We start from the raw sequence: 14,592 nt of genomic DNA, 5'->3' as shown, positions 1-14,592 counted from the left end.
GGGTCCCTGGCACTGTGAGGCAGCAGTGCTAACCACTGTGCCACCGTGCCTGCCGTGTTAAAGTTGAAGTTTATTTATTAGTCATAAGTAAGGCTTACATTAACACTGCAATGAAGTTACTGTGAAATTCCCCTAGTTGCCACAATCTGGCGCCTGTTCGGGTCTTTCAGACTGTGGGAGGAAACCGGAGTTGCTGGAGGAAACCCACGCAGACACGGGGAGAACATGCAAACTCCACACAGACAGTAACCCAAGCCAGGAATCGAACCTGGCACCCTGGCACTGTGAAGCAACAGTGCTAACCATTGTACTACCGTGTCACCCCCGTGCCCTTGAGTTGTTGAGGCACAGTCATTGGTGTAAGGATATCAGCAAAATATTTGCGCAAAGCAAGCTTCCACAAAGAGCAATGCACAAACATGCAAACCTGGAGCAGAAGGTAGGCCTCTCGAACCTGTTCCGTCACTCAATAAAACGAACCTGACTGTAGCCTGTAATCCACATTCCTGCCTACTCCCCATCTCTTGTTAGTCAAGAATCTATCTACTTCTGCCTTAAAAATATTCATTGGCCCCACTCCCACCACTGTCTGGGCAGGGAGTTCATCGCATTCACAACCCTCAGGGAAAATATTTCTTCACATTAAGAAACTATTTTTTAAATGGGCGACCCCAGCATGAAAATGACCAAATAATTCACTTTTAGTGATGTCGATTGAAGGATCAAAATTGGCCAGGACGCCAGGGTAACCCCTGCTCCTCTCCAAACTGAGCCAGGGAATAGTTTACATCCCAGTTTAATGAGTTTAAAGTTTACTTATTAGTGTCACAAGTACAAAGAACAAAGAACAAAGAAAATTACAGCGCAGGAACAGGCCCTTCGGCCCTCCAAGCCTGCACCGACCGTGCTGCCTGACTTAACTAAAACCCCCTACCCTTCTGGGGACCATATCCCTCTATTCCCATCCTATTCATGTACTTGTCAAGGCGCCCCTTAAAAGTCACTATCGTATCCGCTTCCACTACCCCCCCCGGCAACAATTTCCAGGCACCCACTACTCTCTGTGTAAAAACTCTGCCTCGTACGTCTCCTTTAAACTTTGCCCCTCGCGCCTTAAACCTGTGCCCCCTCGTAATTAACTCTTTCACCCTGGGAAAAAGCTTCTGACTATCCACTCTGTCCATGCCTCTCATAATCTTGTAGACTTCTATCAGGTCTCCCCTCAACCTCCGTCGCTCCAGTGAGAACAAACCAAGTTTCTCCAACCTCTCCTCATAGCTAATGCCCTCCATACCAGGCAACATCCTGGTAAATCTTTTCTGTACCCTCTCCAAAACCTCCACATCCTTCTGGTAGTGTGGCGACCAGAATTGAACACTATATTCTAAGTGCGGCCTAACTAAGGTTCTATAAAGCTGCAACATGACTTGCCAATTTTTAAACTCAATATCCTGGCCGATGAAGGCAAGCGTGCCAGTAAGTAGGCTTACATTAACACTGCAATGAAGTCATTGTGAAAATTCCCTAGTCGCCACACTCCGGTGCCTGTTCGGGTACACTGAGGGAGAATTTAGCATGGCCAACGCACCTAACCAGCACGTCTTTTGGACTGTGGGAGGAAACCGGAGCACCCGGAGGAAACCCACGCCGACACGGGGAGAACGTGCAGACTCCGCACAGACAGTGACCCAAGCCTGCCTGCCTGGGAGGCGGCACGGTGGCACAGTGGTTGGCACTGCTGCCTCACAGCGCCAGGGATCCAGTTTTGATTCCCAGCTTGGGTCACTGTCTGTGCGGAGTTCGCGCGTTCTCCCCGTGTCTGCGTGGTTTTCCTCTGGATGTTCCGGTTTCCTCCGGGTACGGGTTATGTTGATTGGCCATCCTAAATTACCCTTGGTGTCAGGGGGATGAGAAGAGTAAATACGTGGGTTACGGGGATAGGGCCTGGGTGGGATTGTGGTCGGTGCAGACTCAATGGACCAAATGGCCTCCTTCTGCACTGTAGGGATTCTATGATTCTATGAAGCCAGGATTCAAACCCGGGTCCCTGGCGCTGTGAGGCAGCAGTGCTGACCACTGTGCCACCGTGTCACCCTAACGAAAGGTGACTGCTCCAACAACTTTTACTGGAATGTTAATTTAGATTTTCTTTGCGCACAATGTCACTGGAGTGGAATCCATGACCTTCTAACTCTGAGGAGGGATTGCTGACAAGGGGGGCACAGTTGGCAACTTCATTTAATTGGAGGCGGACGAGATTAATTGGAATAAAAGCAAAATACTGCGGATGCTGGAACTCAGAAATGAAAACAAAGTGCTGAAAAAACCCAGGCCTGGAAGCATCTATACAGGAACTGAGTTAACTCTGAGTCCGCATGACTGCACCAGAGCTTCCCAACTCTGAATAAGAGTCATAGAGACTCAAAATGTCAACTCCTGTCTCCCTTTCCAAAGATGCTGCCAGACTGCCTGAGGTTTTACTGTATTTTCTGTTTCTATTTGCTATAGTGTGAAGAGATGATTAGCTCACTCATGGAATCATAGAATCTCCACAGTGCAGAAGAGGCCATTCGGCCCATCGAGTCTGCACTGACTCTCTGACAGAGTATCTGACCCAGACTCTCCACCCCGCCCAATCCCTGTAACCCCACACATCCAACTCGCCAATCCCCCTAATCTACACATATTTGGTCACTAAGTGGTAGTTTACCATGTTTAATCCACCTAACTCGCACATCTTTTGAGTGTGGGAGGAAACCGGAACACCCAGAGGGTTCTCTCGCTATGACTGTAACACTACATTCTGCACGCTCTCGTTTCCTTCTCTATGAACGGTATGCTTTGTCTGTATAGCGCACAAGAAACAATACTTTTCACTGTATGTTCATATATGTGACAAAATAAATCAAATCAAACCCCCACTCAGACACAGAGAGAACGTGCAGACTCCACACAGATAATGACCCAAGGCCAGAATTGAACCTGGGTTATCTGGAGTTGTAAGGCAGCAGTGCTAACCACTGTGCCACCGTGCCGCCCTCATTTAAATGCATTGCTGCTTTTAGGGAGATGTGTTGTGACACTTCCTTTCTAAAAGAATAAGAGAAGCAATGTTTTCCTTCCTCTGTTCCGCATGCCTTGAACTCCTATTGGCCCAGAGTTCCACAATCACCCTCCGGTATTATGTCCAAGCGACCAATCATTCTCTGAGTGTATCTCTAAAACATACTTGTCCAATCTTTTCACTCACGGGGGTGTATAAACGTCAGCCTTTGGGCTAAGATCAAGTGTCAGATCAAGCCAAAGATGGGATACAATGCCTCATCTTGTCAGCTTGGATCTTGTTTGTCTCTCTTGTGGGGACCGTGAATTTGAATTTGGTTTTTGGAGCAAGCAAGGGGATGGATTCAGATCTGCCCAGCCCTCTATGAGAATTGTAACTCTAAGATTGGAGTAAAAAATTAATTTTTTAAAAAATCTTTTTGACTCCAGAGGCCGATAAGTGAATTTCAGAAAGACAAGGTTTGGTGTAACAATGAAGTGAATTTCAAAAAAGAGGTTTATTTATTAGTGTCACAAGTCGGCTTACATTAACACAGCAATGAAGTTACTGTGAAAATCTCCTAGTCGCCACACTCCGGCGCCTGTTCGGGTACACTGAGGGAGAATTTAGCATGGCCAATGCTCCTAACCAGCACGTCTTTCAGACTATGGGAAGAAACCGGAGGAAACCCACGCAGACACGGGGAGAACGTGCAAACTCCACACAGACAGTGGGTTCGATTCCCGGCTTGGGTCACTGTCTGTGTGGAGTTTGTACATTCTCCTCGTGTCTGCGTGGGTTTCCTCCGGGTGCTCCGGTTTACTCCCACAGTCCAAAGATGTGCGGGTTAGGTTGATTGGCCATGCTAAAAATTGCCCCTTAGTGTCCTGAGATGCGTAGGTTAGAGGGATTAGTGGGTAAATGTGTAGGGATGTGGGGGTAGGGCCTGGGTGGGTTTGTAGTCGGTGCAGACTCGATAGGCCGAATGGCCTCTTTCTGTACTGTAGGGTTTCTATGTTTCTATGTTTCTATGACAGTGACCCAAGTTCGGAAACAAACTCGGGCCCCTGGCGCTGTGAGGCAGCAGTGCTAACCACTGTGCCACCGTGCCGCTCGTGCCATGTTGAGGCTTTAAAAAAAGAAATAATTGTTGAACAAAATTTAAAGCAATGAAATTGATGAGCTGAAAAAAAAGAGTAAGCTCCAAGCAGAATTTTGCATTGAAACTCAGCTGGCTGACAGGAACTTTGGAAACTGCTTCAGGGGGCTTTGTAGTGGCGCTTAGCGGGTGACATCCAGCCCTGGGGCTTGGACAAACATGCTCTGCAGTGAACTGGCAGCTTGTTGAGGGGAGGGAGTTGTCAAGCATCACATTGTCCTCACCCGATAGCCACACACATACACATTCCTGCTACTTGGGGTGGCACGGTGGCACAGTGGTTAGCATTGCTGCCTCACAGCAATGGTTCAATGCTGGCTTCGGGTGTCTGTCTGTGTGGAATTTGCCTGTTCTCCCCATGTCTGCGTGGGTTTCCTCCGGGTGCTCCAGTTTCCTCCCACAGTGCAAAGATGTTCAGGTTAGGTGGATTGGCCATGTTAAATTGCCCCTGAGTTTTTTTTATGCTTTCGTGGGACGTGAGTGTCGCTGGCTAGGCCAGCATTTATTGCCCATCCCTCGTTGCCCTTGAGAAGGTGGTAGTGAGTTGCCTTCTTGCGCAATTGATACAACTGAGTAGCTTGCTAGGCCATTTCAGAGGCCAGTTGAGAGTCAACCACATTGCTGTGGCTCTGGAGTCACATGTAGGCCAGACCAGGTAAAGTGTCCAAAGGTGTGCGGGTTAGATTGATTGACGATGCTAAAATTGCCCCTGAGTGTCAATGGGGATTTGCAGGGTAAATGCATGGGGTTACAGGGATAGGGTGGGATTGTTGTCGGAGCAGGTTGAATGGCCTCCTTCTGCACTGTAGGGATTCTATAATGGTTAGATGCAAATTGGCAGCAAGAACAATTTAACAATGTTTATTTCCCCCCCCCACCCCGTCCCACCCCACCCCTCCCTGGCTTAAGGCAGCAGGGGGCAAAATCTGCATTTACCCCCGGAATAAGTGAGCAGGGGTCGAAACCCGAGATAATAATCCAGTTTCCAAGCTTTCCCCCAAGGCTAGGGTGCTTCCAAGTGCCGTGCGTGGAAATTGCCACTTAGTGCCCGGAGTACAGAGTTAGCAAGGGCGGCACGGTGGCACAGTGGTTAGCATTGCTGCCTCATAGCGCCAGGGACCCGGGTTTGATTCCTGGCTTGGGTCACTGTCTGTGTGGAGTTTTCACGTTCTCCCCATGTCTGCGTGGGTTTCTTGAGAAACATTAAGGTAGACAAGTCCCCAGGGCCTGATGGGATATACCCCAGAATACTGAGAGAGGCAAGGGAGGAAATTGCTCGGGCCTTGAGAGAAATCTTTGTATCCTCACTGGCTACAGGGGAGGTACAGTAAGAAGTCTCACAACACCAGGTTAAAGTCCAACAGGTTTATTTGGGAGCAAATACCATAAGCTTTCGGAGCGCTGCCCCTTCGTCAGATGGAGTGAAAATCTGTTCTTCAACAGTGCACAGAGACACAGAAATCAAGTTACAGAATACTAATTAGAATGCAAATCTCTACAGCCAGCCAGGTCTTAAAGGTACAGATAATGTGGGTGGAGGGAACATTAAACACAGGTTAAAGAGATGTGTATTGTCTCCAGACAGGGGAGGTCCCAGAGGATTGGAGAATAGCCAATGTTGTTCCTTTGTTTAAGAAGGGGAGCAAGAATAATCCAGGTAATTACAGGCCGGTGAGCCTTACATCAGTGGTAGGGAAATTATTGGAGAAGATTCTTCGAGACAGGATTTACTCCCACGAGGAAATAAGTGGACATATTAGCGAGAGGCAACATGGTTTTGTGAAGGGGAGGTCATGTCTCACGAACTTGATCGAGTTTTTCGAGGAAGTGACGAAGATGATTGATGAGGGTAGGGCGGTGGATGTTGTCTACATGGACTTCAGTAAGGCCTGTGACGAGGCCCCTCATGGCAGATTGGTGCAGAAGGTGAAGTCGCATGGGATCAGAGGTGAGCTAGCAAGGTGGATACAGAACTGGCTCGGTCATAGAAGACAGAGGGTAGCAGTGGAAGACTGTGTTTCTGAATGGAGGGCTGTGACAAGTGGCGTTCCTCAGGGATCAGTGCTGGGACTTTGCTGTCCATAATATATATAAATGATTTGGAAGAAAATATAACTGGTTTGATTAGTAAGTTTGCGGATGACACAAAGGTTGGTGGATTTGCGGATAGTGATGAGGGCCATCAGAGGATACAGCAGGATACAGATCGGTTGGAGACTTGGGTGGAGAGATGGCAGATGGAGTTTAATCCGGACAAATGAGAGGTAATGCATTTTGGAAGGTCTAATACAGATAGGAAATATACAGTAAATGGCAGAACTCTTAGGAGTATTGACAGGCAAAGGGATCTGGGTGTACAGGTACACAGGTCACAAAGTGGCAATGCAGGTGGAGAAGGTAGTCAAGAAGGCATACGGCATGCTTGCCTTCATCGGCCGGGGCACTGAGTTTAAAAATTGGCAAGTCATTTTGCAGCTTTATAGAACCTTAGTTAGGCCGCACTTGGAATATAGTGTTCAATTCTGGTCGCCACACTACCAGAAGGATGTGGAGGCTTTGGAGCGAATACAGAAAAGATTTACCAGGATGTTGCCTGACATGGAGGGCATTAGCTATGAGGAGAGGTTGGGGAAACTTTGTTTGTTCTCACTGGAACGATGGAGGTTGAGGGGTGGCCTGATAGAAGTGTGGAAGATTATGAGGGGCATGGACAGAGTGGATAGTCAGAAGCTTTTTCCCAGGATGGAAGAGTCAATTGCTAGGGGGCATAGGTTTAAGGTGCGAGGGGCAAGGTTTAAAGGAGATGTACAAGGCAGATTTTTTACAGAGTGGTGGGTGCCTGGAACTCGCTGCCGGGGGAGGTAGTGGAAGCGGATACGGTAGTGAGTCTTAAGGGGCGTCTTGACAAATACATGAATAGGATGGGAATAGAGGGATATGGTCCCTGGAAGGGTAGGGGGGTTTGGTTAAGTCGGGCAGCATGGTCGGTGCAGGCTTGGAGGGCCGAAGGGCTTGTTCCTGTGCTGAAATTTTATTTGTTCTTTGTTTGCATTGACCCAAACAGGTGCCGGAGTGTGGCGACTGGGGGATTTTCACAGTAACTTCATTGCAGTGTTAATGTAAGCCTTACTTGCAACTAATAATAAATAAAATAGAAAATCTGCGTTGGCGAGGGGAGGGGTGGAATGGCTGACTTTGGAGAGAGTGTGAAAAGGGGAGATAGCCTGATATTCTGCCAAGATTTACAAACTCCTGCAGTCTACATTTACATTCAGCAGACAGGCAGGTGCATACCTGCGGATGTTTTAATCTGTTTACCCCCCCCGTGTTCATTTCGATAACTCGAGTTCAGAGATCCACTGAAGGCGCTGAGAGTATTTTTTTTTAAAAGTGGAAATCCTACAGAGGATGGATCTTGGTGAGGGAATTTGGTAATAAGCTTCACACTGAAATGTTGACAAGTTATAGCCGCAGTAACCCTTTCTCCATGCAAGTGAAGTAAAGTAAAGTTTATTTATTAGTCACAAGTAAGGCTTACATTAACACTGCAATGAAGTTACTGCAAAATTCCCCTAGTCGCCACACTCTGGCAAACTTGCAAACTCCACACAGTCAGTGACTCAACCCAGGAATCAAACCCGGGTCCCTGGCACTGTGAGGCAGCAGTGCTAACCACTGTGCCACCGTGCCGCCCAACCAAGTGGGTCTCTCCTTGGTTCTCCGTTACTGCTACTTTTAGTAAACAAGGACACACTTCAAATCCCCTGTACCTGAATAATTTCCCCACAAGCAGAATAACACAGTTTGTCCAAATCCATCAGCGGTTTATAATTCTGAGCGGGAAAAATGACCTCAATTGCAAACACTGAACGCCAGAAAAACCGATTTCCCTTCTTTCCCAGCAATGGGGCAGCTTAGTTGAGAGCGCAAGGATTATTTGTAAACTTTTTTCTTCCAGAGACTGGAGTGCAAATGTTAACTGAGCTGCCAGAGTTTTTCCCGCCTTTTGGGGATCCTTTCCCCCCCTGTTCCAGGTCTCCAGCAGTCTCGATATTGGCTTCGATTTATCTTCAACGTTAAGGTTGGTCCTGTCGATTTAGTTCAGAATAAGTTGCCTTTCAATTTTATCAACTTTAAAAGGTGGCACGGTGGCACAGTGGTTGGCACTGCTTCCTCACAGCGCCAGGGACCCTGGGTTTGATTCTCGGGTTGAGTCACCGTCTGTGTGGAGTTTGCAAGTTCTCCCCGTGTCTGCGTGGGTTTCCTCCGGGCGCTCCGGTTTCCTCCCACGGTCCAAAAGATGTGCTGGTTAGGTGGATTGGCCATGATAAATTCTCCCTCGGTGTACCCAAACAGGTGCCGGAGTGCGGTGACTAGGGGATTTCCACAATAACTTAGTTGCAGTGTTAATGTAAGCCTACTTGTGACAATAAATAAACTTTACTTTTAAGCTGTCCTCTCTTGTTTTAAACATTTGTGTCCATTCTTCACCTGTTATCTTATCCCCCTGTGTTTTCCTTAGTAAGAAGTTTAACAACACCAGGTTAAAGTCCAACAGGTTTATTTGGTAGCAAAAGCCACACAAGCTTTCGAGGCTCTGAGCCCCTTCTTCAGGTGAGTGGGAATTCTGTTCACAAACAGAACTTATAAGACACAGACTCAATTTACATGAATAATGGTTGGAATGCGAATACTTACAACTAATCCAGTCTTTAAGAAACAAAACAATGGGAGTGGAGAGAGCATCAAGACAGGCTAAAAAGATGTGTATTGTCTCCAGACAAGACAGCCAGTGAAACTCTGCAGGTCCACGCAACTGTGGGAGTTACAAATAGTGTGACATAAATTCTGATTCTAGGATCGCATGATAAAGACTCAGGAGGAAAAAAGCAGAAATATTTATGTGAAATAGTGTGACATAAACCCAATATCCCGGTTGAGGCCGTCCTTGTGTGTGCGGAACCTGGCTATCAGTTTCTGCTCCGCGACTCTGCGCTGTCGTGTGTCGCGAAGGCCGCCTTGGAGAACGCTTACCCGAATATCAGAGGCCGAATGCCCGTGACCGCTGAAGTGCTCCCCAACAGGAAGAGAACAGTCTTGCCTGGTGATTGTCGCAGCGTCTGCATAGTTTCCCCAATGTACCATGCCTCGGGACATTTCCTTAGAGCAGAGAAGGCTGAATGAGGTGTATAGAATTGTGAGGGAAATGGATAGGAAGAAACTTTTCCCCTTTGTCGAGGGGTCAATAACCAGGGGGCATAGATTTAAGGTAAGGGGCAGGAGATTTGAGGAAAAACCTTTTCACCCAGATGGTGTTGGGAATCTGGAACTTGCTGCCTGAAGGAATGCTAGCGGCGGGAACCCTTGCAACATTTAAAAAGCATTCAGATGAGCACTTAAGACGTCACAGCATACAAGGCTACGGACCAAGTGCTGCAATAGGATAGGTGCTTGAATGGGGTGTATTATAAATCTCTCTGACCCTTTCCCTTTGTCTCAATGCTCATCCTCCAATACTCTTGTCTCTCTCCTTCCTCTCCCCTTCTCCAAGCCTCCATGTACTTACCATTTTCTCTGCCACCTTTTCTGCCCCCTCACTCTTTTTCCCCCACTCTGCCCTGTCCTCCAGTTTTACTCTGCCCCTCTCCTGTCTGTGCTGAGATCTGCCATTAGCCAAATCTCTCATATCACTTTCCACCCAGATACACTTAACTTCTCCCTATAAATGTACCTGCATTCCTCCTCTCTAACTTTGTTGGACTATCAAACATGCTGGAGAAGACGCATTAATTTCACAGTAACTTCATTGCAGTGTTAATGTAAGCCTTACTTGTGACTAATAAATAAATAAACTTGATAAACTTTAAACAGACTTTTTGCTCACAACATGGTGTTAAATAATGTTACTCACAAACTCGCCAAACATCAGGATCTCTGGAAATGTTATGCACACTTTCATCCCAGATGGAATGGGACTAGTTGAAGGAGCAGGAACCGACATGATCCTTACTTGCAGCAGACACCAAGTTAGTGAAGGGTTGCCTGGCTTGGCAGAAGCACACTCACGGTCAGGCGACCCTGTGCAATCCTAGAGTGTGTATCAGCACTGATATACCAGGGCCAGCTTGAAGGTGTGTCCCTCGGATTTAATCATTCCTCCCCAAACATTTCATCATTGCAGCCACACCGCCTCTCAAGCGAGATGGGGGAGGAGGAGGGGGGGAGGGAGAGATTGCGTTTAAATGTTTCAGAGGTGAATACTCACCTACTTCCCTCTGGCTCAAGGTGTCACCTTACTGCTATTTTCCTGTGAAAGATTAACCCTGAATTGAAGTTTTACCATCCCAAAACGTGTGGACAGTGCGTTGTGTTTGACAAGGCATCTTTCCAGCAGCGTACATATATATTCCTGCTTGCAAGACAGCCCTGTTAAGTGATTAGTTCAAAGCCTGTCCTTGCTGCTACCTGAGCAAAGCAGATGCCACTGATATCAGTAAATAATTGCAGGCTGTAGCCCTCAGTGACACACCAGATCCCTACAAAATGTTAAATCACCACCCCCTCCCTCGCCCCCCCCCCGCCCCCCCTCGCCCCCCCCCGCCCCCCCTCGCCCCCCCCCGCCCCCCCTCGCCCCCCCCCGCCCCCCCTCGCCCCCCCCGCCCCCCCTCGCCCCCCCCGCCCCCCCTCGCCCCCCCTCGCCCCCCCCGCCCCCCCTCGCCCCCCCCGCCCCCCCTCACCCCCCCCGCCCCCCCTCGCCCCCCCCCCCGCCCCCGCTCGCCCCCCCCCGCCCCCCCTCGCCCGCCCCCTGTCTATGGGACATCCCCAACTCCCCACTCCACTGCCCATTTTGCCTCATTTCTGAAGTGTTGGCAGCCTAGGCAGCTTGCAGTAAACCCCAGGCGTGGTGTGGAGGTTTGGGTGCTACTGAATTCCAACCCCACATCTGTGCACCAAATCACATGAAGGTTCAAGGAGCTACAGAAGCCGGCACCCCTCCCCTCCCCCACAGCCGCTGAAACAACTTTCATGGACAGGGGGAAAATAACCGATTGTTGATTTTCCAATACCTAGACTCAGTAAGACCAGACATAGAATCCCTACAGTGCAGAAGGAAGCCATTCGGCCCATCAAGTCTGCACCAGCCACAATCCCACCCAGCCCCCATTCCCGTAGCCCCACATATTTACCCTGTCACTAAGGGTCAATTTAGCATGGCCAATCAACCTAACCCGCACATCTTTAGATTTAGATTTGATTTGATTTGACTGTGGGAGGATTAGACAGTGGGAGGAAACCAGAACACCCGGAGGAAACTCACGCAGACACGGGGAGAACATGCAGACTCCACACAATAACCCGAGCCGGGAATCGAACCCGGGTCTCTAGTGCTGTGAGGCAGCAGTGCTAACCACCGTGCTGCCCTGTGCAAGTTATATAGGCAAGTTATTGATCAGACACAGTACCCTTTCCAACTGAGCTGAAAAGGAATTGCATCCAGCTATCACTGAGCCACAATAACTTGCATTCATAGTGTGCCTTTAAAACAACTTGACCAGAACCGCCTGCCTTTCAATATAGTGCAGGCATCATGCCAACTTTGTTGGGAGTCTGGCATTACTTAAGATTAGCTTAGAATAGGTGCTGGAAACTGTTAAGACAAGTGTATCTGCCCTGGACAAGAGTTACCACAGAATTGTCACAGTGCAAAAGGGGGCCATTCGGCCCATTGAGTCTGCACTGATTCTCTCGGACAGAGTACCTTATCCAGGCCTTCTCCCCTGTGTTATCCCCATAACCTTAGCACGGCCAATCCATCTAACCAGCACATCTTTCAAGCAGTGGGAGGAACCGGAGCACCCGGAGGAAACCCACGCAGGCACGGGGAGAATGTGAGAACTCCACACAGACAGTGACCCGAGCCGGGAATCGAACCCGGGTCCCTGGCGTTGTGAGGCAGCAGTGCTAACCACTGTGCCACCGTGTCCCCCCACTCTCACACACTTAGCACTTCTTTTTCTTCTTTCATGGGATGTGGGCGTCGCTGACATCCCTAATCACCCTTAAACCAAGTGGATTGTTTAAAGTTTATTTATTACTGTCGCAAGCAGACTGACATTAACACTGCAATGCAGCTACTGTGAAAATCCTCTAGTGGCCACCACTCCGGTGCCTGTTCGGGTACACTGAGGGAGAATTTAGTATGGCCAATGGATTGTTGCAGAGAGCAGTTAAGAGTCAAAGCACAAACAAAGAACAAAGAACAATACAGCACAGGAACAGGCCCTTCGGCCCTCCAAGCCCGTGCCGCTCCCTGGTCCAAACTAGACCATTCTTTTGTATCCCTCCATTATCACAGTGCTGCGGTTCTGGAGTCACGTATTGGCCAGAGCAAGTAAGGATGGCAGATTAGTGAATCAAATTGTGTTTTACAACAATTGGCAATAGTTTCATGGTCACTATTACTGAGGTTAGCTTTCACAGCTGTCGCAGTGGGAGCAAACTTAAACAAAATCCATACCTCACAGCTGGCATGCATTGGCTCGAAGAATCATAGAATCCTACAATGCAGAAGGAGGCCATTTGGCCCATCGAGTCTGCACCGACAACAATCCCACCCAAGCCCTATCCCCATAACCTCATGCTCGTCCCCCTGACACTAAGGGGCAATTTAACATGGCCAATCCACCTAACTTGCACATCTTTCAGACTGTGGGAAGAAACTGGAGCACTTGGAGGAAACCCATGCAGACACAGGGAGAATGTGCAAACTCCACACAGTGACCCAAGCCGGGAATCGAACCCGGGTCCCTGGCGCTGTGAGGCAACTGCGCTAACCATTGTGTCACCGTGCTGCCCATTTCATCAATCATGCATTCACATGACCATGGCACTCACTGGTCTGGTTGCCTGCCCCGGACAGTGGAAGGTGCTGCAGAGCTGAAGTCAGCAGCAGTGGCACATCTGCCTCATCGAGCAGACGCTGTTGGCCATTAAAGGTCGGGTCATTTGGCAAAATGCCTCAACGTCTGAACCTTCAAACAAACACCAAGGCCTAGCTTGGTTGGTGGTTTGAATGTCCCTCCCCGTCAGATCCTTCCTACATGCTTGGGGTCTCACCACTTCCAATCCCCCTCCCAAAACATTGGCCTTTAGGCATCTGTGGTGGGGAAGAGACTGGCGTTAACTTCCTTCTGGAATGTGCCTAGAAGATCTGGAGAGAGATGCAGTGGCGTCCTGCCAAGGTTCATCCCGAGCAGTTCTGTGATTCAGGGTAGGTCATTTAGGACGGAGATGAGGAGACATTTCTTCACCCAAAGAGTGGTGAGCCTGTGGAATTCATTACCACAGGAAGTAGTTGATGCCAAAACATTGAATGTATTCAAGAGGCGACTGGACACATCACTTGGGGCAAACGGGATCAAAGGTTATGGGGAGAAAGCAGGATTGGCTATTGAGTTGGACGATCAGCCATGATCGTGATGAATGATGGAGCAGGCTCGAAGGGCCGAATGGCCTCCTCCTACTCCTCTCTTCTATATGTTTCTATGTGACTCAGGACCCTGTGCTCTACGGGCTGTGGAGAGGCACACCAACTGCAGCTGGAAGATCATCAACTGGGTCAAAGGCACTCTTCAGTCTGCCCGAAACGCGTTGATCTTCCAGTACAGAGGTGTCCACGGCTGTCTGTTGCAGACTGGCACATTCCAAAGCCCAGGCCTATGTGCTGAGGGACGCACTAACGCTTGGGGCAGCAGCTGCAGAGCTACAACAGGGGGGAAGGTCACTGTCGAAGAACTTTCAGCCGTAGTGAACTGAGAGGCTGGAATTTGTATCGACCCCCTCAACCATTTCAGCATTGGCCAAGCCTTTGTGCAGCAAATCGCCACAAGTGGGGCCTTGCAGGGAATCCAGACTGTAGCTCTGATGCATTCCAATCAATGGCTCACATCACTGAAGACTGCCCCCTAACAATATTCAGAGAGCCCCTTTAGCCACTGTTATTGCCTGGCTTACTGAATACAGCGGCACGTTGGCGCAGTAGGGGTGGCACGGTGGCACAGTGGTTAGCACTGCTGCCTCACAGCGCCAGGGACTCAGGTTCAATTCCCGATTTGGGTCACTGTCTGTGTGGAGTTTGCAAGTTCTCCCCGTGTCTGCATGGGTTTCCTCCAGATGCTCCGTTTCCTCCCACAGTCCGAAAGACGTGCTGGTTAGATGCATTGGCCGTGCTAAATTCTCCCTCAGTGTACCCGAACTGAAATGTAGCAGACTGACTCCTGGAATGGCAGGACTGACATATGAAGAGAGACTGGATCGACTGGGCTTGTACTCACTGGAATTTAGAAGGATCTCATAGAAACATTTAAAATCCTGATGGGACTGGACAGGC

The 14,592-nt window shown here is 49.1% G+C and overlaps 1 protein-coding gene across 1 annotated transcript in view; it reads right to left on the bottom strand.

Annotated features, from left to right (window-relative positions):
• Positions 1–10,280, bottom strand: part of LOC144493425 (myelin and lymphocyte protein-like) — a 31,036-nt gene extending 20,756 nt beyond the window's left edge. The window contains exon 1 of the mRNA XM_078212309.1: positions 10,114–10,280. Within this exon, the coding sequence (XP_078068435.1) occupies positions 10,114–10,203 (90 nt within the window). The 5' untranslated portion in view covers positions 10,204–10,280. The remainder of the gene's footprint in view (positions 1–10,113) is intronic.
• Between the last annotated feature and the right edge of the window lie 4,312 nt (positions 10,281–14,592).

This window comes from Mustelus asterias, chromosome 5 (assembly GCF_964213995.1).
Source record: "Mustelus asterias chromosome 5, sMusAst1.hap1.1, whole genome shotgun sequence".
Taxonomy (NCBI): Eukaryota; Metazoa; Chordata; class Chondrichthyes; order Carcharhiniformes; family Triakidae; genus Mustelus; species Mustelus asterias.
This window is presented reverse-complemented; position numbering and strand designations above follow the sequence as displayed.